General features: G+C 37.8%; 3 protein-coding genes across 5 annotated transcripts; 1 reads left to right on the forward strand and 2 right to left on the reverse strand.

Moving 5' to 3' along the window:
• Window positions 1-145: 145 nt before the first annotated feature.
• sycp2 (synaptonemal complex protein 2) lies at window positions 146-19,766 on the reverse strand. 3 transcript variants are annotated; one of them, XM_026199411.1, is made up of 46 exons: window positions 19,444-19,766; window positions 18,965-19,005; window positions 18,665-18,805; window positions 18,449-18,577; window positions 18,257-18,361; window positions 17,923-17,947; window positions 17,751-17,836; window positions 17,440-17,534; window positions 17,266-17,300; window positions 16,965-17,107; window positions 16,805-16,857; window positions 16,681-16,726; window positions 16,471-16,575; window positions 15,553-15,613; window positions 14,690-14,838; window positions 14,289-14,360; window positions 14,033-14,164; window positions 13,414-13,519; window positions 12,991-13,157; window positions 12,735-12,809; window positions 12,552-12,612; window positions 12,413-12,461; window positions 12,175-12,278; window positions 11,663-11,952; window positions 9,820-9,932; window positions 9,702-9,738; window positions 9,332-9,405; window positions 9,190-9,232; window positions 9,054-9,091; window positions 8,836-8,893; window positions 8,565-8,727; window positions 8,307-8,371; window positions 7,815-7,988; window positions 7,377-7,698; window positions 6,944-7,173; window positions 6,560-6,784; window positions 6,412-6,466; window positions 6,145-6,321; window positions 5,541-5,678; window positions 2,440-2,534; window positions 2,137-2,231; window positions 1,951-2,050; window positions 1,786-1,844; window positions 1,285-1,363; window positions 1,112-1,168; window positions 146-1,035 (listed from the first exon to the last, which is right to left on the reverse strand). In XM_026199411.1, exons 2-46 carry the CDS (start codon window positions 18,986-18,988, stop codon window positions 964-966), a joined length of 4,722 nt encoding a protein of 1,573 aa, XP_026055196.1. In that variant the 5' UTR covers window positions 18,989-19,005; window positions 19,444-19,766; the 3' UTR covers window positions 146-963. The 3 variants fall into 3 exon arrangements, with proteins under 3 accessions (XP_026055196.1, XP_026055194.1, XP_026055195.1); XM_026199409.1 differs by having other exon boundaries at window positions 148-1,035; window positions 2,389-2,534; window positions 19,444-19,764; XM_026199410.1 differs by having other exon boundaries at window positions 270-1,035; window positions 2,389-2,534; window positions 6,151-6,321; window positions 19,444-19,762.
• A 176-nt stretch (window positions 19,767-19,942) lies between these two features.
• Window positions 19,943-22,168, reverse strand: ppp1r3da (protein phosphatase 1, regulatory subunit 3Da). The gene is made up of 2 exons (XM_026199413.1): window positions 21,979-22,168; window positions 19,943-21,690 (listed from the first exon to the last, which is right to left on the reverse strand). Exon 2 carries the CDS (start codon window positions 21,659-21,661, stop codon window positions 20,756-20,758), a length of 906 nt encoding a protein of 301 aa, XP_026055198.1. The 5' UTR covers window positions 21,662-21,690; window positions 21,979-22,168; the 3' UTR covers window positions 19,943-20,755.
• Window positions 22,169-23,113: 945 nt separating this feature from the next.
• On the forward strand, window positions 23,114-27,858 carry fam217ba (family with sequence similarity 217 member Ba). The gene is made up of 5 exons (XM_026199414.1): window positions 23,114-23,415; window positions 23,644-23,761; window positions 23,843-23,948; window positions 24,031-24,095; window positions 25,326-27,858. The coding sequence occupies exons 2-5, from the start codon at window positions 23,655-23,657 to the stop codon at window positions 26,680-26,682; spliced, it is 1,635 nt and encodes a 544-aa protein (XP_026055199.1). The 5' UTR covers window positions 23,114-23,415; window positions 23,644-23,654; the 3' UTR covers window positions 26,683-27,858.
• Window positions 27,859-27,978: the final 120 nt, after the last annotated feature.

A 27,978-nucleotide genomic window follows, 5' to 3' on the forward strand; every position in this document is an offset into this window, starting at 1 on the left:
GTATAATTGTGAAGTAAACCTGAATTTTAAGCATCATTACTACATTCTTCAGTGTCACATGGTCTTTCAGAAATCATTCTAATGTGTCATTTGCAGCTCAATAAACATTTATCATCAATGTTGAAAAGTTTTTTTGGGGCTGGGCGGGGGTGGGACTGATATATTTTATCAGCATTCACTGGAGAAGCTGAAAAGAACAGCATTTATTTGAAATGAAATTATGATAAATTACATTGACTTTAGTTTCACTTTTGATCAATTCAATGCACCCTTGCCGTTTTCTTTTTTTAAGTACAATAACAGTGTGTGTGTGTATTAATAGAGAACACTGCAGGACATCTGTCTCACTATCTCAGCCATGAAACCAGAAGTAAATTGTGTGAGTTTCAATCTATTTCGCTTGTTCCATTTACAGAGGACGATAATTAAATAACAAAAATGAATAAACTCACTCAATCTGAACGTAATCTTTGAAAGCCATCAATTACAAGTAAAATTATACAAAAAGAACCATTTAGTAATTTTTCCTGTCTTTATTTTTCAACATCTCCCTTCAATTGAACCCACGAGGTTAGCTTATTCAGCTAGTGTAAAGGCAAAAAAGCGTTTTTTAGAATGTAGCATCCCTTTTTAATTTCCGCGCACATGCATCTAAAGTTGATTTTTATGAGGTGGGATGTTAGAAATAAATGCATTTGTTCTTACATTACCTATAACAATTAATTATTCGCTTTTTAAACTATTCATTATTTATATTAAAAACCACAAGCAAATATGTGCGCTAAAACTATGTACAGCCAACCATTTTTCAAGGAGACCAGAATAAATAGCATAGTGTACAAATATTCAACCTTTTGAGTAATGCTTTTTTAAAAGAACACAACATTAATAATATCTAAGCATACAAACAGGTTTTAGGTATAGTTTAAAGTAATTTTCAAACGGGAGATTTTATCCCTCAGGTCAGAACCTCGATGCATCAGGGAAGAACAAGGATTGCAGTCCTCTCCGCACACTCGTCAACTCTTCCTCGTGCTACAAAGAGAAAAACGCTTGAATTCAATCCTATGTGATAGCAAGCATAAAATATCAGTTCTGTTTGGGCTCTCACTATTTCTTTGAAGAAACGCTCCTGAACTGAAGTCATGCTCTTCTTCATCAAAGACATCTGCAACAAAAGCAAAAAAATAAATCTATTCTAGACAATCCAAGGTTAAAATGGCTTGAACTGTTAAGTATAACTATTGAACCATGAAGGACTCCACTCAAGTTTCAGTTCCTCACCTCCACAGAGAAGACTTGTTTCTCATACTCTAGACTGTCACACACGTCCGTCTGAATGGTGCTTTTCAACTGCTGTAATCTGAGACAACAAAACAACTAGAATGAGCAAGACAAGCACTTACATGACAAATGTACAAACCGCAAATACAGAGGGAACTATTCAAAGCACTACATTAGTCACTTTGATTGAATCTAGATTAATAGACACATTCTTTAAAACATGCCTTATAATGCACGCTGCCCTTTTTTAAAGAAATCACAAGATCCTTGGCATAATAGCATTATAGAGTGAACAAATAATCAGCATTACATAATTCTTGCTGTTTTTCCCATGCTGCTACGAACGCATGGAAAATCCTGTTTGTTATAAACAGGTCTAGTAGACATGATTACATATAATGCAAACAGAACAGCTATGAAGGGAAGATTAGTTCCATTTTCCAATAGTGCTGGGACATCTATGGCATTCTTCTCATGTTCATGCAGCTGTTATATTCTCACCTCTTGGTTCCTTTCTCTTGGTAAGCGTGGAAGGCCAGTGTCTGCTTCTCCCAATAAGTCTGTACATACAGTGTGATTGAGTCAAAGGCCATTCACAGATAGATATTTGAAACATATACTTGCATTTGCAATTATAGACACATGGCAAATCAGAACACTCGTTACCGTCAATTCCTCTTCCATGCTTCGCAGAGCAATGTCATCTTGCTCCAGGTTTGCTATTTCGCTCAACAGGACTTTTTTAACTTTCTCCAGCCTCTGAGTACTATATATTAGGCAAGATAAAGAAAGCGTTAGAGGTAAATATCAGACGTGTTACAAGGCTCTTTAGGGTCAAGGGTCATGTCTGACCTGTACTGGTGCACTTGGACGCTGACAGATGACATGTGCTGCCCTATGGTCTTCAAAGTCTGCCCGGTGTAAAGATCCATTGTCCTGCAACGATTCTGACAGATGCACAAGACAAGTTATTAGAAAATGCTAATACACACTCACTACATTCTTCAAGATGTGCAGCGGGTTTGACATGCAAGGATGTGAATCCTCAAGAGCTGGTGTGTTTAGCTAGTGCTGCTTTAGTGAGAAAAGTGAGATGACGAGCACCTTGATCTTCCTCTTAAGCTCTGAGCTGAACTGATGGCAGATAAAGCCCACCTGCTGAGCAGGCTGGGTCAGGTCTATGTCTCCCTCCACACTGGCATGCCTGCAGCTGGACCTTGTACAAGATGATAGGGTCTCCACTTCTTCAGCTGGAGGAGGAACACACATAGACATACCCATGAGTCACTCACCAGCACTTCCAAAAGCGCACACACCTGTACAGTGAGAGAACTTAGAGGTACAGTGCAACTAAGCTTCTGAATTATTCAATTTTTTATATTTACACAACTATTCAAAAATTTGGGATTTTTTAAATTGTAAGAAATACTTTTATTCAGCAAGAATGCATTAAAGGGTTAGTTTTTTTAAAATTCTATAATTAATTACTCAACTTCACGTCGCTCATCTTCAGGAAACACATTTAAATGTTGAGAGAAAATCTGAGAGCTTTCTTACCATGCATAGACAGCAACACGACTGACAAGTTCAAGGCCCAAAAAGGTAGTAAAGACTTTGTTAAAATCGCCCATGTGACAATGGTTCAGCTGTAATTATATGAAGCTATGAGAATACTCTATGTGCACAAAGAACACAAAAATAACTATTTTAACAATTACTTCTCTTACGTGTCAGTGTCCACCTCCATTCACAAGAGATCTACAACACAAACGTGTGCATTCGGTTTACAGTTAAACCACTGATGTCACATGGAGTATTTTAACAGTGTTTTTACTACCTTTGTGGGCCTTAAAATGTTTCAGTTGTGTTGTTGTCTATGCAGGGGTCAGAAAGCTATCGGATTTCATCAAAATATCAGAATTTGCGTTCTGAGGATGAATGAAGAGGATTGGCACGCTTTAAGGTGAGTAATTAATGACAGAATTTTCATTTTAGGATGAACTCTCTTTAAACTGATCAGAAGTGACAGAATGTTGAATGTTTTATATATATATATATATATATATATATATATATATATATATATATATATATATATATATATATTAGGGGTGTAACGGTTCACAAAATTCACGGTTCGGTTCGATACGATACACTGATGTCACGGTTCGGTTCGGTTCGATACGTTTTAGATACAGCAAAATGTAAAAACATCTCAACTTTTCAGAATGCCGCAAGCGCACCGCGGGTCATGTGACAAGAACCAACCAATCAGCTTCATCCTTTCCCGTAACAAGGTTGAGAGCTCAGCCAAGATGAAGGAACAGCTGATCATAGTTGTATATGGATTGCAATTTTGAAATAAATTTAGTAGCAGAGCTACTGCAAGCGATTTTTAGAGCTGCAAATCCATTTATCCTTCGCTGAAATTTCCGCGTCTCATGGAGAGAGCACGTCATTGTTGCTTAGCAAAGACAGACGCCTCATGAGCGCTTCTGCCCGAGCGCTTTGGAAAGGAGGAGAAAGACGTGCTTACTGTGCGTTCACACCGCCGGCGTTGAGAGCGTCAAAGCGGCCGGAAGTCATTCATTTTAAATGTAAGCCGGCATCGAGCAGCGACGAGGAGCGGCGCGGCGCGACTTGGCCGTTGAGTGCGTCAAGAGAGTTGAAATCAAGGCAACTTTATGGTAATGAGCTATGACGCGGTTGGGCAGCAACCAATCGGAACGTAGAAGTCCACCGCTTGAGAGGATTCCAGAGAACGCAGCTCCAACCATTAGTTCCCAAGCACAATGGAGGACAGGTTGATTATTGCTGTTTCAAGTTTGCAATAATCTATGAGGTGTCCCTGTTTGTGTACAGGGACATAAAAAATAAATTAAAAGTGATACGTTGACCAAGGTGTCTGAGATTTGTTAATTTTAAGTAAAGGATCTTAATATTTCGTCCACAACAATATGTAATGAGGTTAACTTATAACGTTACCCTCCTTGTGGTTAGTCTGAACGAGATCAACAAGCTTGTTTGCTTTGCGGCCACTTTAAATACAAAATAAGCATTCGTTCTACGTCAGAGCGTCTAAGCGCTCACGAATCTTTCTGCAGCGTCGTGAGCAGAGCGGCAAGAGCGCTTTTTGACGCTCTCGACGCCGGCGGTGTGAACGCACAGTTAGCGTTTTCCACGCGTTTTTAGGAGCGATATGTGAACGGCCCCTAAGGCGCTCGCTCACTCAGCACGCGCTGAAGGCTCGTTGCAAAATGTCTAATGCATTTAACAGACCAGAAATATAAGATCCTAAAATAACCAACAGGTCTGGTGTTTGGGTTGGATTCCCTGTAAGCTATAGTGTCTAAATGCTGCAGGGATAGTTTGCTGCGTGCATGTTTCTCCTTTTTTTCGTCTTTTCCCAGATAGTACTGACGCATATATCCCAGATATTCCCGCTGGTGTTTTTTTTTTTTTTTTTTTTTTTTTTGTATTCCCGCTGGTGTATCCTGTCATGTTGCAGATGCGACATACCGTTGTTTTTTTATCCACCACTCTCTTGCCATCACCATTATAGCTTAAAGGGAATCCAAAGTGCACCCAAACACCAGACCTGTTGGTTATTGGAGGATCTTCTCATTTCTAGTCTGTTAAACGCATTGGCTATTTTGCAACGAGCCTTCAGCGCGTACTGAGTGAGCGAGCGCCTGCTGAGTAGCCTAACATAAACATATAAGATGGTGTTTTTTTCTTCTTCGGGAGTGTCAGGGGCGTTGCCTGTTACGTTGTTTGGGTTATTGGGCTACCTTGTTGAACGCATATCATTATATTTCTATCTCTCTTTTTTTTTTTTTTTTTTTCAAATATAATTAATTACTCCAACGAACCGTTCGGTATACATAATGCGTACCGCGTACCGAACCGAAAGCGTCGTACCGAACGGTTCAATACGAATACGCGTATCGTTACACCCCTAATATATATATATATATACACACAGACACACACACACACACATAGATGGTTTTCACAAAAAAATGTTAGGCAGCATAACTGTTTTCAAAACTGATAATAAGAAATGTTTTTTGAGCACCAAATCAGCGTATTAGATGAAAAAAAAAAAATACTGTTTTTACTGTTTTTGATCAAATTGGTGAGGATAAGAGACTTCTTTCAAAAGCATTAAAAAGCAACACTGACCCCAAAAAATATTAAATGACAAAGCAAATTCTTAGTCTTATTTTGTGGCCAGAAACACTTATTTGTATTACTGGATATTGTTGTTTCCTTGGCCCTTTTATTCAGGCCTCTCTGGTAACGTCTCTTTCTTCTCCCGTTCTCTGTGACTATGTCCTCCTCTTCTTCCTCTGAGCTGCTCTGATCCTCCTTCAGTGATTTAGTATTGGGGCCTGAGGCAACACAACATCACTCACAGCATCAAAAATAACAGTGTCTGATGAGTCAGGACTGGGATTAATCTGTGTCCGAGAAACTGAGATGCACATTCAGTAAAACTGTCTGCCAAATTGAAAAATTCAGTAATGTGCTATGTATATATAGAGACCTACTCTGATTGTGTCACGTTATAAAACATCAAATGATAAATCAGTCACATTTAAATTTTTTGAGTTAATCAAAGTTTCTGTACTCAACAAGGTTTGATTGGTATCTTTTTTTGCTGTATCATGCTTGTTGCTCCGCCCACAATGAAATCTTATTGGTCCTCAATCTAGCTTTTCATGGCTTTATATTAAACATTAAATATGTTCTGATTGGCTGGTATTATCACAAGGAAATAACACTTTATGCTGGTAACTTGCCACGCCATGCCTAGTTAGGATGATACTTAATCTTTTTTTATAAGGTGATAAATACCCTTACTAGGAGTGAAGGATTTATTAGTAGGCACAAACAGCTTTCTAGGCTTCATTTTCAGAGCTAGCTGCGAGGGAGAAGGAGCCTTATTCTCTTTGTCCTCCTCACTGTCCTCATCTCTCTCTGAAAGACTAGCGGAGTGGCTCAGGGTGAGATGCTTGTGGACGGCCGTTGGACCTGATTAGCAATTGGTACAAGAAAGATGCTTATTTTTGTATATTAAAAAAATTAACAAAAAAACACAACATGGTCAAAAAATCGCTTCACCTGACTTAAATTCTAGTCTCTCAACCTTACTTCCTTTCTGGCTTGCTGGTGTTTTCTATAAGTCGTACAAGAGTGAAGTGGTGTGTTACTGAAATGTAGTTCTATGAGAAGTGTAACTGGGCTCAGAAATAAACTGTTAAAGCTGTACCTCTAGCTCAGTGCACATCAGGGCCATGTTGCTCACAGATATGTGAGAAGATTGGCTCATTGTCACAGAAATGACAGACCTCCTTTCAAACGATGCTGGGCTGGTTTTGTCCATGACACCGCTCTGCTCCTCCTGGAGGTCTGGAGGGATGTGTGGAGAGGGCCGGGAGTATTTCTCCAGGGGTTGAGTAGGGGTCAGTAATGAGGGGACTGGACTCAGCTCCACCTGAGATAGGCATTGCATAAACATATTCATCTTTAGAGCAGATTGTAGAAAATAAAGATCGAATAACACAATCAAATCTCACTTTGTATAGTATCCTCAAAATGCATCTGGAAACTGCATTATCTTACTTTGAAAACATGCGCTCTCTTTCCTGTTTACCTGTGCAGCAGGTGCAATCCGCTTAGAGCCTCTTGAGGCTGTGGAAACAGGTGTTATGGTGTGAGATGGTGGTTTCACAGCAGCTTTATTCCCTGAGGTTTTACAGAGAGAGAAGGCTTTGAGAGAACCGAGAGGCTGTAGTGGAGAAGAGTCAGCTTCGATTGGAGAGATGGACAGAGAACGGAGCGGTGTGGCATTGGCTCTCAAGTTGGTTGTTAGTTTTTCGCCTGCTACAGAGAAAAATAAAAAACAGTTTACACAGCAATTAGACAAAATGTTTGTTTTTTTAAATCAGGCTGTGCATTCAATAAGTTTCAGTGTGATTCAGAGCTAGAATTTATTACTAAACAATTATTAATGCACATTCATTTTAATTGACAGACATACATTTATACAAATATAAATAACTCATTTAAGGCACTTTAATTCTTACATCTCATCTTCTCAACGGAGGGAGGCGAGGCGAATGTGGAAGATAATCTTGCAGCCCAAGATTCCTTCTGTCTTCTGACTGACCCCTGAGCAGATGACGTCTTCTTCACTGGAAGATGCTCTGGACTACACATCTTCTTGCCTTTATCATTCCTCTGACCTCCCAGAACCTTTGCAAATACTTTTTCTGCCTTCTTCTGTACGTTCTTCTCATTTTGTAGTTTGGCTATATCTACAGAGGTTTTCTCTCTCTTTTCTCCTTGTTCTGTGGCTCGAGCTGGGACAGTCTGCTGAAGCGTTGCTGCTCGTCCATCTGCTTTTTTCTACACAGAAAAGACATAAAACTCATCAGGACAATTATCATTAGTCTGTCTAGACTGGAAGATCTTAAATCGAGGCTGAGGATCCCTGTGAACTGACTGTGCTGAATACCACATGCCTTAGGGGGTGGTGCTCTTTCGCTCTCTGACAGACTGGACTGGTTGTCTGAGTCAGACGGCTCTCTGTAGGTTCTGGTCAAGGCTGCAGCTCTTTGAGGTCGTCCTGTGGCTTTCTTATTATTGACGCTTGGCTGCCTTTTATCCTCCTGTTCAGCCATTTTCTTCTGTCTCTTCTATTATTCAAACAATTCAGTAAAAAAAATGTATAATTATAAATATGACAATAAGAAATACAATACTACTGATTCAAAAAAAGTGTAGTAAAACTGGGTTGAAATTCAATTTACTGTGAAGACCCAATCTAATATTCTTCTCAATCCACCCTAAACAAACTAAGCTGCAAATGGTTAATTAGGAAAAGATTCTGCTTACGATGTTACAACCATGAACACATTAACACAAAACCAACTGATATTTACCAATTAACACCAAATAACATTATAAACATGACAAAAAAACTACAAATTGTACAATATGGCACTTGTTCTTACCCGCTTTGGCTTGATTTGTTCTTTCACTGGTTTTGGCGAAGGCAAAGGTGTATATGGTGATTTAACTGAAACAAAATGAAAGTATTAGGAGAGAAACGTACAGAAAGATGTGAAAAAGAGAGCGGGAAAGTAGTTCATAAAGTTTGTGTGTAGTCTTTAAATAGATGCCACCCATCTTCACTGTAGCGTTAACCTCTACAGATGACAAATAAGAGTTCAAAACAACAGTTGGAGATGTAAGAGGTCGTTGTAGCATACATGCAGAGTCAGCTGGTGGATAGATGGGTTTAACCGGCTGCCTGCTGTAGTCTGCCACTTTGGGCTTGGGTTTCCTGTTGGCTGAGTGTAACCAGCTAATCTCTGTCGTGTTGTCTGTGTCCGTGTCACTGAACAGCTTTTTCTTCTCATTTGCATTGGCAGCCTAGATCGTAACACAACCAAATATAAAAAGTGGATTTATTTTTTGGTGTATGTTAAATCAACAAATGCATTAAATGTCCATCCCCAAATAATGAATGAAATGTGAAACCTTCGTGAGCCGTTGTCTTTTAGCAGACTTGGAGAGTGTCTGAGGATTACTTGGTGGACTAAAAGAGAAAACGTTATATAAATATGCAATAAAGTACATAATGTATTAACAAGCAGTCCCATGTTCACAAATGCAGGATTTCTTTGGAGAGATGTTATTGAGTATTATTGAATTGTTCAACACTAGAGGGGGCTGTTTTTATAAATTAACAGAATTACCTGCTTTCCACTCTGGATGTATCAGAGGATTTCTTTCTCTAAAGAGGAAAAAAAAATAAGAACTAATTAAGTTTTTTATTTTGTTTTTAAATATTATAAATATGATGTTTCCATTCAGGGCTATTAGTGTCCTTACCGCAATAATTTTTGGCTTGTCCTCTGTAAATGCATAAACATCCCTGCGGAGACAAAACACAATAAAGTCAGAGATTTTTCAGAATATATTTTCAAATTAAATATCCCAAATTTAAGGGATTGAAGTCTGTAGAATGCAATACTCAGTCAGCTGGAACTCCTTCTTGGCTTTGTCTTGTGTTTTGTGCAAACTTAGATTCTTGGCAGCAGTTTTCTCCTTTAACACAATGTGCAAGGGGAAACATTTTTTTTAAAGTTTGCATCACATTTGTAACTACCCTGTTGAATAGAAAGCAGCATATGCTGGGTGGGTATGTTTTAAAGCATGGCAGCTGGTTTAAGCTGATCCTTGTTGGTTTTGTGCTGGCCTTAAGCAACTAGCTCCTGCTCAGGATCAGCTCATAACCAGCTGCCATGCTTCAAAACATACCTAACCAGCATATGCTGTTTTATCAACAGTGTAGATGTATTGATTTGACATTAGAAATACTGTTTTCTTTCTAAACGACTTACAGTGGAAGATGGACAGCAGCTCTTATTGAGCAGATATCTGAAAGTGAAGGTAAGAGTGTTATTCCATGTGAGGACAGAGGAAAAGGTAGGGCATGGATGAAAGGTCAGTCTGTGTCACCTGTTAGTAGAGCTGATATTACATGGGCCTCCAGGTTCATGTGATGCTGATTTGGCAGTTCTCTTATAATGACTGGATATCATTTTCACCATACCATCTGCAGCATGTGCCATCTTCAGAACAATAACAACAAACACAGTATAATACAATACAATTAGCTTTGTAATTATAGGAAATTACTTAACAGGATAGTAAAGGGAGGACTGAAAATCATGGGGAGAAAATAAATATATTTCTTTAATATAATATTTTGCCATGTGCAGAAATGGTTATTTTGAAATCGCAATGTACAATACATGGCATATTTAGACACAAGCTGATATATTCTCCCATGCTGGCAAAGGTTTATAAATGATTTAAGTTACTAGTGAGATAATGCACACTACTTTTCTAGATGACATTAAGCAATTCAAATTCACAGCGTATACAAAGGAGTTTAAGAGTTTGTAAGAGTTTAGCCCCTTTCACAAATACAGTTTTCAATGATAAATTACTGGTAAAGTTACCAGTGTGTCATGTCTACAGATAGATCATGTGTGCATGGACCTTTTCAAAAATAATGGTAAATATGTTCTGGCAATCATACCATTCATGGAGATGACATGATTACCCTGAGCTCTTTACAAAGATGAAACATTATTTTTTTTTAGGATTATTTTTTTCTGCAGCCAAACGCTGCACACCGGTAAAACTAAAAGCCACGAATGTAATAACAAATAGCATTTCAGTCAAAATTATAGCCAAGCACTTTAAATGTAATTTAATGTGTTAGTCGGTATGTTAGTTTTAGTATTTAGTATGTAAGTTTTTTATAGCATGACACAAGATTAATAAAACAATAATTTAAAATGTAACATATTCATTTGATAATATCATTTGATAATACAAAATGCACTTTTTAAGTGTTCTTAAGTGTATTAAAAGACCTAGTCATGAGTGTACTCTTTACAGATACACAAGAGGCCTAAATACACTTTACGCAGCAGGCTGTGTAATATGTGTGAATCTTTTATTTTTGCTATCACTATGGCCATTTGACTTATAGCAGTGTCATTGAATAAAATGAGCACTTCATGTTTCAAAATTAAAATGCAGCGCGGAGGTTTTTATATGAATGTATCTTTGAAAAGAACCGATTGTCTTCAGAAAAGCTTTGATGTCATTTTGATTTCATCTTTCCAGTAATGCCTGATAAAATAGCATTTGTGAGCAGCACTTATTTAATTACAGCTGTTACCGGAGAAACCACTTTATCTCCGCTCCAACAGCGCTGAATTAATTTGAAGTCTGTGGGAAACACTGGTGTCTGTCAGTAAACATAAACAAAAAGCATGCTTCAGAACTGTTTTGAGAAGGTGCTTATGTTTTGAGCCATGCATTATTACTCTAAATTGGGCTACTACTATTATTACTATCTTGTACCCTGCTATAATAATTTGCTTACATTTTTGAGAAGAATGAAAAAAAAAAAAAAGAAAATCGACCAAACATATTGGTAAAAAAAAAAAAAAAGGCTTTATATAAATGCCATCAGCTGCCCTGATTTCTAAATATTGACATCGGCCAGTGAAAAACCCATTTCTGTTGACTTCTAAGATCAAGCTCTTTTTTTCTTAAAAAACATAATTTCTTTACGACTGAAGAAAGAAAGACATGAACATCTTGGACGACAAGGGGGTCAGTAAATAATCAGTACATTTTTGTAAACTTAAAGTGCCACATTTCAATGTGCCTAGATCAAATAGACTCCAAATTCAAGAAATAGCAATACCTGCCTTAGCAAACACTAATGATATTTGCTCTTTATAAACTTAAAGACATCTATTCCAATTAAGGGTCTCACATTGTCATGGTCTGAAGTGTGGCCATGAACTTCACTACTCTTCCTTCTCTCTTGTGCAGGTCTAGCAGGCACGGACTTCACTGACTTCTCTATATTTTGTTTCTCTTGACCTGCAGTCCTAGGCTCCAGTGAGGAGCCTCTCTGGGCTGTATGGCCATCTGTACCCTGCTGCTCCCTCACCACCTCCTCCAATCTCTGAGTGAGCTGGGAGTGCAGCTGCTTCTGGGTCAGGGCTCTGGACGCACACTGTGCCGGGGACAGACGCTGAGGAGGGGGATGAGAACTACCATCTGGAGATGATTACACAGAACGCAAGGTTACACACAAAGCCACCTGATTCATACAGTGACAAAATATCAGGAACAGTGTTTCCTAAATTCAAGATCTGAAGTAAACAATCTGACAGATTCAGTGAGTAAATAGACCGATTCAGGATGTTTATGTTTTCAAGAGTCATGTATTGTAATTTACTCTTTGCTGATAAAACATACCTTACATATCTGTTATCTCACCTGATATAGTGCTGTTTTTAGAGCAATCTTTCTGCAGAGCCAGCAGTGATCCAGATACAGAGATTCTCCTTTTACTAGAGTTCAAGCTCCAGATAGCAGGTGAACTGATCAGTAAAATGCAGAAGACAGACATCCAAGAATACATTAATATTGTGAGCAGACACAATCCTCTCTATAATGGACGTAATGTTAAACAATTAGGAAATGGTCATAAAAATGCTAATAATAATACACTCACAATGAGCTTCCCTTTCTCACAGGTTGCGAGTCTGGGACTATGCTGTTATCTTTTACACAAAGAAACAAAATAAAGTTAAAAGCATTCATATATGTTCACATCGGCAATGGAATTTTCCTTAGTTTGCTTCATATAATACCAAAAAAGTCCTCTTCATGGTCAGCTTGCACCATCTGTACTACTTTGTCTATAGGAATGTGCTGCAAAAAATATTTTTTATAGGGTTAGATAAGCCAATAAGATAAAAAATTATATATATATATATATATATATATATATATATATATATATATATATATATATATATATGAATTAAGAGCACCTTGTGGTACTTCTTGTCTCTAGCCTTTATGCCCTGGGTTTTCTGTCGGTCTTCATTATGAGTAGCAGGGGTCGACTAACAAGACAAACAGAATTCACTGAGATTACATCCATTAAACTGTACAATACAAATCAGTAAAGACTAATCAGTATGTACCATCATCATTAATGTGCCAGTGTTTCATAAACCCTATTCTCCATTTGTTTTCATCAGTATAAACTTGAATCTGAAGTGACACTTTCTACAGAGGTTATACCTGTGCTTGAATTGCATGTGCCTTCTTTTGGTTATTCTCGCACTGAAAACTAAAAGAAGGCACACTGGAAGATGTTTTAGACATCATGAGTTCTCTAAGTTCAATCTCCTTCTTCCTCTCTGAAGAGCTCATCATCTGAAGAGCTGGTTTCACCATTAGCTTTGATACTGCAAAGAAAGTAATTACAAAACTTTATATTGCTCATTAAAATGACATAAAAATGGCATTTCACCACAAGCAAGAGATAATCTTTACAACAAATCTTTTAACAAACTTGAAGGGCATTACAAAATTATTGTGTGTTAATCAACAAATGAGCAGAGATTGCTTACACTCTTTCAGCGGAAAACTACAGAGCAATCTCTGATATTCTACAAGAATGGATTCTTTACTGATTAGTCATGAACAGCTTAATGGACCAACCTGCAGGAAGCACACAGATGGAGGAACAGCTCCCCTGTTTACTCCCCACACTGCCACAAATATACGTGCTAGACTCAGACACCTTCATCTTTATAGGGGTAACCATCTGAGAAAAAGAGATTTGCACTTTTAGAGCAAGAGACCTCTGGCCACCATGATGCCATTAGCACGTGCACACAGCTGTAATAACAGCAGCGGTTAACAGAGGTGAGTCAGTGTCACCATATTCCAGTTGCTAAAAGTGAGAAAACACAAACTCGTCACTTCAACAGGGTAAATGAGGACAACAGTTCACCAAAGTTAATTATACAGGTCATCTAATTTAATAACACGGCTGAATGCACAGTGCAGTAAACAATCATGATTATAATTAAGCCCTGATGAAGGCAATTACATAACAGATATTTTCATCAGGCAGCTGGTGTTAACAGGGGAAAAAGACTCGTTTTTCAAATAAAATCCAACAAGCAAGTGTGTTTCACAAATGGCTTGAGAGGGAACAATATTAAGCTTTGCCAAAAAAAAAAGGCATCAGATCAATGGTCAATTCAAAGGTCAAAACAGTATCCTAAAATGAATGAACAATTACAATGTTGATGTAGTGAGCCTCCTGTCTTACCTGTAGGGGCACACTGTTTGTGTCTGGTGTTGGATGTGTGGGAGGCTGGCAGGGGATGCTATGTTTGGCTGATGTTGACCCTTTTCCCTCTACACGCACAGAGGGGGACACTTGACTTTCAGCGACAAAAACCTGTTAGTTCAACACAGACAGTTAAACACCACACCTTATGAGAGAAAAACACCCTGCAATGTAACAGTTCATCTTGGGAAGAAGTGACTGGCACATTTGAAGGTATTCTTTGAGCCTGACTCACCTGTGAACTTTCCAGTGAACTTAGGTTGATGTGAACAGGTGTTTTTACAATAGAGGACTTCCTAAAAGATGTCTGAAATACAGCAAGTTAGTTTCAAATACATTGAAAACATCACTGCTGGTTCGCTGTGTGACAGCTGCATAAAATAAGTGATTAGATATTTCATATTTAATATCATCTTATCAACCCATTCATTTAGTTTTGGACTGATCACTCTGGTGTAAAGCTATAAAAACAATACCATGTATAACAGGAATGTTTTTTGTTTTTTTTTGTAATTACAGATGATCTAGTCACATTTTATTTAAGCACAAAGTAAAGGTTCTGATTAGATGAAGTACTGGTTCTTGACATTTCTACTCTTCATTATATAACTTGGACTGTACAGCCCCTTCACGCACCCTGTTCTTAGCCTGCCCATAAACACTCTCAGTGGCTTGCAGGATGTCTAGAGATGAGCTGAATTTGATGGTGACTCTGGAGCCCTCTAAGTTGTCACAGCAGGCTGGCTCGGTCAGAACCAGATGAAGAACCTTCTTGCCACTCTCCTCTGTGAAATCAAATATAGATATGAGTTTTTATACGCAGCTTAGAACAAATCCTGACCTCAGAAAGTCTAATATTGGTCCAAAACTATTGTTTTGTGAGTTTTGAGAACAACTTCAGTGTTTCCCCTTGGTTTGGGATGTGAATGTTCGGTTGGGGCCGGAACGACACCTACAAAAACACTTAAAGGAATCATAGTGTTCATGTGTTTCTTGACAGCAGTCAATACAACAACAGTACAATTAATTGCCCCAAATTCTTTTTTTTCCAGTTTTTTCCCCATTGTATGTTTTTCTGGACTCCATTTTAAGGATTTAATTAAATTGTATTAATAAAAAGCATGTCATATTAATTAAAATTGTGACACTTAAACAATTTAACATCCATTTATTAAAAGTTTAACAAAATGGTCATGTTTAGGGCCCTATGAAATGTTTTATTTTTTCCAAACGTATGTTTTATGGTTATTCAATTCTGTGTTTTAGCATATGTTTAATTATTTGAAAGCATAAAAACTAGTTTTATTTTAACAATAGCTAAATAAATTCTGTGATTTGTATTTACATTTTTCTGTTTATCAAATTAAGGCATAAAACATGAATTGATGTTTTAAGTAATGCAAATTAAGGGTACAATATGTAGGTGGGGGGTAATATAATATATAATGGCAGGGGAAACACTGTGACCTGTTTGGAGGGGATAGTGTTGATTGTGTTACCTTCTACTGTGTAACTCTGAACCTCATTTTCAACTATACACAGAGTGCTCCACTGGCCATCCTGAAAGGAGAGACATATAACATTCATATTAATTTCTTCCAAAAAAAATTCACATGTGATTAAAAAACCCAGTAGGTAATTATAAACCAGGGATTCCTAAATGTTTTTGTCAGCCGAAACTCTACTTTTTTAAGTTAATTTTAAAATAATTCAACAAAACATTCACATTCCAATGGTTATCCGATGTTGGTTGGTCACATCATATTCAAGATTCAGGTGTATTAGGACCCCAAATTGAATATTAATAATAATAATTATTATGTTATATAAACAAATATATTTTTTTAAACTACAATTGTACTGTAAAATTAAATATATTATTTTATCATAATTATATTTACCGACAATTTACAATATTAATATTTGTCTTAAATTCTTTACTTTGTTTTATGATACAGATGCAATGCTGTAAACCTGTCCATAAAATAAATTATGTAATTTCTCTCTCTGCTAATAGTCTAAAATACCCCCCCCCCAAAAAAAGTAGTTCACATACATTTTGTTTCAAAATGGCGAATTTCACAGAAAAGCGACCAGTTTGCAGGTATGAATCATACAAATGTGTAGATGAAAGTTATTGCATGTTGGATTCCCAAATGCACATTATTTGCTTTAATTACCATGACCTGAGCTGCTTTGAGATGCTGAATATAGCAGATCATTCTGTGATTATCGTGCTGCACCATTTATTTATTGAATTTTTACATTTTATGTAATTATTAGCTTTTTATCAACTCACAAATCCCCAGGGCTATGCAAATCCTCATTTGGAAAGCCCTGTTATATATTATTATTATTATTATTATTTTCTTAGGTCCAATGTGAGATGTGGCCTGTAATGACTATAATGTCATTACCTGGGTCTTCTTATTAGCCACACAGAAGTAAAAAGAGATACTTTGACTTCCAAGATTGAAGTCAATCCAGAAAGCTTCCAGATTCTTGTCCTCTGGCATGAGCAACTATAAACATAACAAAACAGAAATATACATGTGGTTCAAAACTAAACAAAAATAACCCAGTGCATATTTTCCCACACTCACACTTAAATAAATGTTAAAACTAACCTCATGTTTGTCCAAAAATGCCTCCAGGCAAGGGTAGGAGTACACGCTGTGAGAAGATAAACCAAGACATGTTATACAATCTATAAAAAAAGCGAAAGCTGTCAAAATAGATTAAGTACTGTACCTTCTTCCATCTCCTTGCATGCCATTGACCATATTTAGAAACTTCCTACAGTCCTGTCACACACACACACACACACACACACACAAAACATACTCTAAAATCCTATGTGACCAAATAAAATTAGTTTAAAATGACTTATTTCAAGTGAGGCCATATTTACAGTCTCAAACTCTGAATCCTTTATCTTCTTGAATGCAGAGGAGACAAAGGTCATTGTAAACCAGGAGTCAGCTACTTGACTCCTCTGAGCTGGTGAAGCCATTCTGCAGAGGGCCTCCATTAAAGACACCTGCAAATCATAATCTGAAGCACAACAGATATGTAGCTACAATCAGTATCAGTATGAGTGCAGTCTAAAATGAGTTTTGTAATGATCATAGCATTTGTAATTCTTTTAAACATTTTTATGATCGCACTTTCTAAACTATGTATACTCATTACAATGGATGTTTTACACTAACCTCCACCTCTGAGGATTTGACTGGCCACTGCATTCCTGATAAAAAAAAACACAACACACTACAGATTTAAAATACAACGCATACTCCTTCAGGTACTTTCCAGAAAAGGGAGCTTTTAAATATATGATTAGGTACTGATTAAGACTCAGGAGAATGCAATATCATTTATCATACATCATAGACGAAGCCTCTTGAGTTGACAAGATCTTCTTTTTCTTTTTCAGCTCCATGGGAATCTTTTCCAGAATAGCATTGAGCTTCCTTGCTGCCTGTCAATAAGAGTCAATAACAATCCTTCATACATCCCCTCTTGTAATTCAGTCTTCTATTTCTGGAAAAGTCTGGGTAAGCACAGCTCGAGTGACATGTCATGACTGGAGGTGTAGAACGAGTTTTCAATATGGTTGAAATGATTACTTCTCAGCATATAGATGGTGACTGAACTAAGGAAGGCTTTCCATTAGGAAATGCAATGAATCTCCTACCTCTTTCTGAATCATGATGTTTATTTGTGCATCAGAGGCCAGTTTGCCAATGTGACTAAGCAGAGCTTCAGTGACTTCATATGTACCTGAGGGGATACACAGATTTGAGCTGAATGCAGAGCACTGTTCTACTTCCCCTTTGTCTTTTTCAAAATTGGAACAAAACACTCACCTTCTTTACAACTTTCATGAACAACCTGCGAAGGTGAAATGACATGCACAAATCAGAATGCTACAATACAGTGTTTCTGAACTCACTAATTATGTTTTCTTTCACACTTTTTTTGATCTTCTTGATCTAATTTCCTAGCATTTTCATTAGCTGATTCTGATTTATTTTACCCAACAGAGAAAATAGACATATGATTCATATGGAAGTTCATTTCCAACATGGAATATAAAAATAATGTAAAAGGTAATAGCAACTTTTTAAACTGTGATATGTAATCTCACAATTCAGAGAGGAAAGACGCATTGTGAATGTGTGGAAATGTGCCGTAACAAACCATCAGTGCATCAAAGAAGTCCTCAGCCAGCTTTATCATGGTCTCATTTCTTGGTGACCCTGCCTCCAGCCACAGCTTTCTGGCCTTCTCGAACCACTGCACCATGTAAACATACATTTTAAGCAATAAAAAACTTTTACTTCTTCACCAAAACAGGCATAGAGAGAACAGGAACATGGATAACAAACTTATCTTCTTAACAAATCCCTGGGCAACCATCACAGATATTCCTCCACCGCCTGGAAACACCAGCATCTCGCCATATTTGTGTAAAACAGTAAGCACCAGACAAGCATTGTCCACATTTCCAAGATCCAGTTCCTGAAAGAACATACAACAGTGCATATAAATCCAGTGAAGAAGTTCATACGGTTGAGTCATGAAGACAATGTTAAATATATAACTAACCCTGATGAAAAGCTTATCCAGCTTGGTCATTAATTGTCTGGAACATTTTATTGTGGTTCCTTCCTTGTTTTCATTTTGTACGAATATTTCTAGGTCCTGAAAATTATTGTGTTTGAAAGCCTCATCCACCAGTTTTTCCACCTAAGCAATACAATATAAAGTGAACTTCGTGGTCCTAATAAATAAAAAAGCATCTCATATAATTACAGAAGACAAACGCATTTCAGAGGTGAGAAGTTAAAACCATTTCCCCAGAAATAAAAGCATGAATTAAGCAGCTCTTTTGGGTTTAATTCTTACCTGATGGTCCTGCAAAGGTGCCATGATGCACAGACGATGACCTGTTTTAAATGTTGAAGACATTAAATAACTCATAAATATGAATCTCAGATGCAGATAATTCGAAGAAAACACAGTTCCAGGAAAAATGAGCACTCGAGACGTCTTTAAATGTCAGTCCTTGTATTTCTCAGAATTGAATTAAATTAACCAAATATGAACAAAACATTGTGGTTTGGCTCCGTCTGTGTGATGTATTAACCAATGTGCAATTTATTATGCAAATTAACGTTAACCGATGTGTAGCGTTAATTTAACATACAGTTAACGTTACGTTTATAACGGTCTAAGCTAAAGCACATGCAGCGAAAATACTGTCGAAAAACCGCAAAATAAAATACATAACCGTAAAAATTAATGCTGTAAGCGATCGTATTTAATTTAATAATAAGATTAAATTGTGGCTATCTTGGGCTGTCTGCTGGGTGTTCAGATCTTACCTCAGATTATGACTGACCCTTCAACGGACTTCAGGAGGAAATTTTACATAGCTTTTATTATTAACAAATAATGTGAAGTTAATGCAGATCGTAAATGTACGGTTACCGAGATGGAAATTGTAAATTTACGCTCAAAATGGTTAGTTAAAGAACGATTATTTCGCTTATGACGGTTGTACTGTAACGTTGCGAGTTTCGATAACGCGGGAAAAAATGACGCGCACGCGCAGACGCAAAAACGGACGCGCACGCTGATCTTTGCAGTTTGATTGAACTGCTTCTCTATTCAAAACTCACCGAGTGTAATGTTACTATGGTCATGGATAATGTAGTAAAATAATGTTAATAATAATAAATTTGAAAACTAGAATGTCACAAATCCTACAAATAAAATGAAGTGGAAATATTTAAATGATTTATGAATTCAGGCTTTATATACACATAAAACAGCATTGGTTTAATAAACATAATTTTATTAACTCAAACAAGACTTTCTAAATGAATTTTAGTATCTTTATTGTAAAATATAAATACCTTTGTTGTTATAACCTTAATCATGGTACTAACAAACTAAACTTACAATAAAAACACTTTTGTAGTCATGACATTTTTGTAGTTCAAGTCAGCATCAGCCTGGTTATATTGACAAAACGTTTACTTTTTCCACACCAGTTTGAGTTTCTAGAAACCACCTGACTTCAGGATGCTGGCATCAGAAGTGCTAAAATACTAACTCATTTCTGAGGTCTGTCCTACAAAAATAAATCACCCCTACAACACATTATAAACAGCAGTTTGTGCCTAGATGTGGCTTTATTTTGAAGCATTTATGAGAAGGACCATGTAAATAATTGCTGAATATATATATATATATATATATATATATATATATAATTTTTTTATCAGTTCTTCAAAACAAGTGGAATTACCTATCTTTATTTACTCTATCAACATCTGTGTTTACAATATCCACAAGTATTATGAAAACCCACCACATAGTGACAATAACATCATCACACAAGTGCAAACCTGAAATGCAAAAAAAAAAAGAAAAAAAAAAATACTTTAAAGGCACTTTTTAAATCTATATTACATTATCAAACCAACATATAGTAATACTCTCAGTGCTACAGTCTAGCTGTCACGATCATAAAGTAAAAAATCTCATATTTGATCACAAATGAAATACACAACGGCAAATGTTCAGAAGGTCAGCAATGTATATCACACGTTGAAAATGCTGGTGGTTGCAAGCAAAAAAAAATAAAGTGACACAGTGCTTTAAAAAAGTTTCATCTACAAATCAGTGTCCTCAGATAAAGTGTATCATGCTGTCTTCACATTCCTTCGGCACAGGTAGTTTATAACTCTGACAGGTTAACTTGTAATTCTGCCCATCATTGTTATCCCAAAACTGCATGCCCATTACTTTATAACAAACAGCAAACTCCAGCACTGCTCCGGGGTGAAGGATATATGGAGGAACCGGTAGATGAAATCGAAAAGTGTCACAGCAGGGCCCGTTTGAAATGGATTTGCTTGTAACCCAGTAACCCTTGGTTTCTGAGCAGCTCTTCCAGTTTGTAAAAGAGTAGCGAACATTCACTTCCTTCTCAAATGCCAAGTTTACAACTTGAACGATCCCTATAATGCCAGGCTCATAGCACAAAACCCGCTCCAGACATACTTGTTGGCCACTCAGACGCTCGGTGAAGTTTGAACAGTCCCCTGGCTGGACTGAGAACATGGGTTTCAGATAAGGAAGGGAAATCTCCATCCCCTTAGTTGAGGCGAACTCTGAATTCATTAAGAGTCGGAAGAGAACATGCTCTGGGACAAACGGGTCCTCTCCGCTTTTGAAAACCTTGACATTTTCCAGGTCTAACCCTAATGAGTCCACAAACCGGACGCTGGCTCGGCGACTAAGCCTCCGTCTCTCTGATGGAGATGGAAGGGACTGTGTGCGCCTCTGGATGATGGATTTGGTTGGAGGTTCGAATGACAGGCTGCGGCCTGCTGTTTGCCTCGGAGCAGTTTTTGGGCTCGGTGGACGAATTTTAACCGGCCTCTTTCCGCTGTCTGTTTTGGAGCGGGACACGTCTTGCAAAATCAGTGTGGAACTTTTTTTTGAGCCATCTGATACTGTAGTAAAAAATAGGTCAGCGTTCATCTCTTCGAGGGGTGTGTCTTTATGGCAACATCCCAAAGACCAGGCCATGTTTATATGAAAGAGTTACCTTGTGTGACCTGAAAAAGACAAACATTCTATGTTATGTATATTTATAAGTATTTTACAGTATTAAATATCCTAGGACGTCCTAGCAAGCAATCCTGTGCAGCTGTGGAAACATGGCAAGCTCACTAGCTACTTCAATCTCAGCTGGATTACTGAACACTTTAATGCAAAGTAATGCAACTTACATTTCAAGGCTTTCAAAAAAGCAAACTGTCAATACAAACGTATACAAGTAAATGACTGCACCTATGTACAAAAATAAAAGTAAGAAGTTCAAATTGGCATTTGCATTGGCTCACCAGAAAAGTCCGGCTTGATTAAGTTAACGACGCATCTGACGATCCTCCGATGCTATTTCAATGAGCCCTGCATTTCATAATGAGAAGAGCGACAAAACTCTGTGTAAAGGTGAAGTATAGCCTACTACGTGATACAGCACACATACAATGCATTTCAAGCAAACTGCGCACGTTGCGCACGCAGAGCTGGCAGGAGTGTGATGTCAACAGAGGGGGCGTGGCTACTGAGTCGGGAAATGCATGCGGTTGGTGGTGATGTTGCCATGTCTTCCTATTATAAATAGTTTTAAGTAAGCATAAAGACAGCAAGTGTGTGGGTGTAGAACTTTTGATTACTTGGTGGAACACGCCTACAACACAGCGTTGTAAAAAATGCAAGTAAAGCTTTATTTACAAATTTTCAATACGTTACATTTTAAATGAACATGTCTGTTCAGTACATTACTTATATAACAAATGACACAATTGAACTGTGGCGCTTATAATTATGTGATAAAAAGCACTTGCAAATGTTTTATAAAATACACATACTCATCTCTGCACTAATAAAATGGGGTTTACTGCCCAATTGTATGCAATATCTAATTAATGTATCTTACACTACAAAGTGGCATTAGAGAATCTAATAAATCTAAATATATTATAGGGCACTTTTTTATATTCACTACCAGTCAAAGTTTGGAATAACTATTATTTTTTATCTGTTTGAAAAATCTCTTACAGTATGTTCACCAAGTCTTCATTTATCTGAATCAAAATAACGTAAGACAGTAATATTCTGAAATATTATTACAATTTAAAATAATATTAGAAATATTAGAATGATTTATGAATAACAGGATGAAACTACTGGAATAATGCTAAATTGTACCATCACAGGAATTAATTGCATTAAAAAAAACAGTTATTTAAACTCTAACAATATGACTAATTGCAGCTTATTCTGAGCATAGGGGAATGCTTTCAAAAAAGTAAAACATTTGGAATACTAGGAAATCTGAGAACTAAATAAAATGTGTTCGTAGCTTAAGGAATAATACTTTAGTCCGACACAAACAAGGATCGCTTTTTTTTTAAATCAGAACAGGATCATTGCTCTTTTTCTATCTGGCAACCCCGCTGGTCAAGTTTAATAAAACAGTGATTTTGCAAACTTACACAACCCCAATATCAGCCCCCTGATACATACACATACGCGTGTTTTTCTTCATGAGCTATCGATACGAGCAGCGATGAAATTAACGCGTTTCTCCTATTCGTTTCTCTTAGGAACTTCAACTCCCATCATGCCAATCGCAGGATCACGACGACAGCGATACATACAAAGCAGCAGGTAAACAAGTCTGGTCGAGCTGCTGTAGTGATGCTCAGAAACGACGATTTCAAAGCGTTTCGCTCATTGCAGGATGATGGAGGTTTCATAACCAAGACGCAAGGGTGATTATTGTCCTCTTTATATGTTAACGTTACAAATAGTTTGTTCGACGCTGTTTAATTGATTGCTGCAATTCTTGGCAAAGTGCAAAATATATTAACTGTGACGCTGATATTTCGCTGCGTCTCTGCAATGGTGCTCATCAGTCACTCGGTGCGTGTGCGCGCTCACAAATGGGACATTTTGGGGCAAAGCTGAGAGCTTCAAAACTGCGTCTGTGCACTTCTTAGTGTTTAGTGCGATGGGACCCATCCTGCAGGAACAAACTGCGTCTGCGACACTGAGGAAGGTGTCAGGCAAGGAGAAGGTTAGAACGAAAAATGCAGAAAACACTGGGATTGTTGACAGGTATGTCTGAATAGAGCAGTTTATTAAACTCACACAGGAATAGCACAAATGTGTCACTAAGAATATGTGCTTTATTTGCAGCAATAATAAGAGAGGGGGAAACGTGAACCAGAATAAGAAACTGGTTAAAAAAACAGTGCCCTTGCATCCAGGGCAAGAGAAGGATCATCTTTCCAAAGCTGAAACTGTAAGTTACATATGAAATAATAAGATGCATCAAGCATCCTGTGTCGGCAGCAGTTTGAATATGTTTTCATGATGTTCCCAAGGTCCAAAATGGCATTAAACCAAAGAAAGCTAAGAGTCCGACTGGTGGCACTTGCAAGTTGCGTGGGTGAGTGTTGCTTAAGATATGGAATTTAACACATAAATAACCATAAATAGTCAAAATAAAAGAACAAAATAAAACAAATGGATATATTTCACTACAGAATGCTGCCATTGACCAATCAGAAACATATTCCAGAGTGCTAATAATTAGAGCTGGGTATTCACACATATTTTGCTCTTAATTTGATATTGATTCACTTTGTTATATAGCAGGAGTCATATGACTTTCTTGTGATAAAATGATGCTTCTACTCCTTCGCTGTTGAAAGTTAAATTGAGACTGTCCTAACTCGACAGATTTATTCAAAAATGCATTAAGACATCACTAATAGATAAAAATGCATATATTTTGCACTATATATGCTCCATTTTGTTATCTACAACACATGATCTTATGATGCTCATTCTGCTAGCTCTTCTTTCACCATTATCATTATATAAAAAAAAGTTTTTTTTTAATTTTTTTTTTTTATACTGTTGTGAATATCTGGTCAGAAATTCAATTGCCTTTACCTGCAGTAGATTCATTTACAGGCTGCACTCATAATAAAGAAGTGCTTCATCACTGACAAACAATATGACATTTCTGAGTTTTGTTTCCTGAAATGGTTTGTAGGTAAATATCCGCCTCGTCTTATTGTCTTATCCAGCACTCTCTTCTGTCTTATAAAGTAATCTGTTACTGTTTCAATGTGATAAACAATTGGAAACAGTTCAGTGTGTACATGTCCAAATGAACCAAACTGCATCACAAACAAATTTCACTAATTAGATCCAAAATAAGTGATTAATTTGTGAATGTGGCATCATTTGATTCTTAATGCCTGATAGGGAACACATAGCATGATTGCTAAAATATTGTAATTTTATTCTTTTAAACTCTGTGATCAGAAAACTCCCATCAAATAGTTACTTCGATTATCGGATGGGAGACATGCTACAAATAATAAAAAATAAAACTTTTGTTTTGTTCATGCATCTGCAGAATTGACCTTGAAATGTTATAATGATACAAGTTCATGAAAGTCAAAGTAATCAAAAGTGTTGTCAACCCAGCCCTGATAAATACACTAGTCAACATTTAAGGTGGATCCAAACCATTCATCAAAGTTGTCCTTAAACCTAAACCAAAATGTATTCTTGTCTTAGGACAACTTTGATGAATGGTTTGGGTCCACTTTAAATGTTGACTACTGTATATTGATCAAATATATCACTTGAACTATTGCTGCAGCACACAGGGTGAATCAGATGTGAGGCCTCCACGTCCCAAGCTCTCTTGTCCCGAGCGTGGACAGGAGAGGAAGAAAATCCAGCTGGAGGCTCAGTGCTGTAAAGAGATGTTACAGAGCCGCGTGGCCATGGAGAAGAGTCGTCGTGCTCTATCGCTGCCCTTGGCTCCTCAGCCAGTGCTGCAGCAGTTCCCCTCGCAGAAACAACTCTCAGACCTGGACTCACTGCACCTCCTGGAGCACAAGGAGGACGACACGGACAGCGCCAGTGACCTGTCTGACTCTGAGCGGCTCCCTGTGCTGCCTTCCCCCTGCACTCCTCCTCAGCTCAACCTCCGAGCCGAGGTCTTTAACTCCGTGGACCTGCATCCTCACATACCTGGACCCAGGACGGTGGAGAGCAATGAAGTCAGCTATATTTACCCAGACTTCCTGCCGCCTCCATTCAATACCTGGAGCTTGAGGCAGCTCGCCATCTTCCTCAACACGGAGGGTAAGCGTGCTCCCCGTCCGAAACCCGTAGGGGAGCTAGAGAAGTATTTAGAGCGCCTCCTTCAACTTGAGTGGCACCAGATCCAAACCATACAGTCTGAGAGCGGACGGCAAGTCGTTCCCATCATCCGAACAAGAGGTCATGCCGCCAGTCTCCTAGTGAACGGCAACCAGCCTAGACCTCATACTGCTCCTCCGACACGCCTCAGCTCCCCGAAAAGCTTTCGGCAGGGTCAACAGGGCTTCTTCTCTTCAATGGCCAGCCCATCATCCACCCAGCTTTCTCGTCCCGTCTGCCCTCACTGCCACATCCGCTATCCGCTCTGCAACGGCACCTGCTCTCCATACGCCTACCAGCGACATTCCCGCCTCAGCCCCCTGCTAGAGCGCAAAGCCCCCCCTGCCAACACCCAAAAAAGGAGCAGCAGTGAAAGCCGGGCTTCCACCTCCGAAAACCGCACCACTTCGAAAAACCAGCAACCGGTCAGTCCTCAAGCAGCAAAGGCTCACCAGAAGCACATGCAGGCTGCGGGGAATGTGCGCAGGGCGTCCCATGAACTCAACGCAAATGGAAAATCCCATTCTTCGGTTAGGAAAGGAAAGACTGCAAGGTCAAACGAGACAGACAAACAGAAAGATCCACCTGGAGCAAAATATGGAGGGGTTGATAGGCGGGATCCTGTCGGTATGAAACGTGAAGGTGGTGGTCCAGGGAAGAAAATGGTAATGGATGGTCCGAGAGCCGAAACGGGTGAAGTACGATTAAGATCTGGTACTAAAAGAACGGTCACGGATGGCAAGGACTCAAAAGTGGCATCAGCTACCAAGTCTACTGGCAAAGTGAAAAATGCTCAATATGCCAAGTAGTTAGTGCACCTTTCACGCAATTTCATTTTACATATTGTAAAGAAGAGCTAATTAAAACATAATATTATCCCTGCAGTTAACTTTAGTTGTTAGTCAAAAGGATGAAAAAGTTGTAAAAAGTGCTGTCACATTGGCAAAATTTAGAGGGGGAAAAAAATCGGTTCATTATTTATTGTTAAAAACACACAGAAGTCACTTCCAGCTTTCTGTCAGTCTATACGGACCAACTTGAGACGTGCACAGAATCAGGACAAATTTAGATTAAAATGCTTGGATTTTCCCATTAAAATTTGCAAATGTGACCACATTTTTAAAAAAAGTATCCTTCTCTTTAGAAATCATGCCTTTTCATCTTCATTGTTTCAGTAGAACTTTAAAGTGCATTTCTTGAATAAGATATATTTATTTTATCTGCCTAAGTACACAAAAGCAGGTTACCTACATACTGTACGCACAACTCCTCTACGAAATGAAATAAATGTACTTAAATCTAGTGTGCATGTACATATCTCTTATTTGAGGGAGGTATGGCTGAGAATGTTAGCGTGTGGCTTTGTCTAGTAAGCTCTATTGGTCGAAGAATGTCTATTTTTTGAGATGAATAATGAATGTTTTGTAATGACTGTATTTTTGTAAAGTGCCATTTACAAGGACTTAATTTCTTGTTATTCATTAAACCAATGAGTTGACATGTATTGAGTTAAAACCGAATGTTTTATCTTTGAATGTTTTGGAACTCATTACTTAGGTTTTAACTGAGATGTAGTTGAATTGTGAATTGTTAGGATTGCTTATGGTGGTTTTGTGGTGTGTTGCTGGAGAAGGCCCTGAGCTGTTAACTGTAAAGATATTATGGTCAAGGTTATCTATGCTTGTTTACTTATTGAGAACCTTTCAGGTCATTACATTGTACTTCATGTCTCTAAATATAGCATGTTTTGTTTATTTTTACAGGAACAATGAAGGTAGTGGTTTTGTAGTTTTGTATGTACTGTAATGCATTGTCAAGGCACTTGGATATGACTTGAAAGTTGGTACAGGTTGAGGCCATACAGTAGATGGTACCACATTTCCATACTTGATGTGCTGTATGTAGCACCATTTCATCTTGGATGTTATGTACTGTGTAAAGTTCCCTTATCAAGCAAAAAAATACACAAAAATCTACTTTTGTCCCATTGTCAGATTGTGCTTTTATTTTGCTGGGAGTTTTTGGTAGAGTTGAATGCAGCTATTTTTATGAGAATAAAAAATAAAGAGTTTTCATTACTTCATCAAAGCCTCTGTCTACAGTAT

This window comes from Carassius auratus, chromosome 23, assembly GCF_003368295.1.
Source record: "Carassius auratus strain Wakin chromosome 23, ASM336829v1, whole genome shotgun sequence".
Lineage (NCBI taxonomy): Eukaryota > Metazoa > Chordata > Actinopteri > Cypriniformes > Cyprinidae > Carassius > Carassius auratus.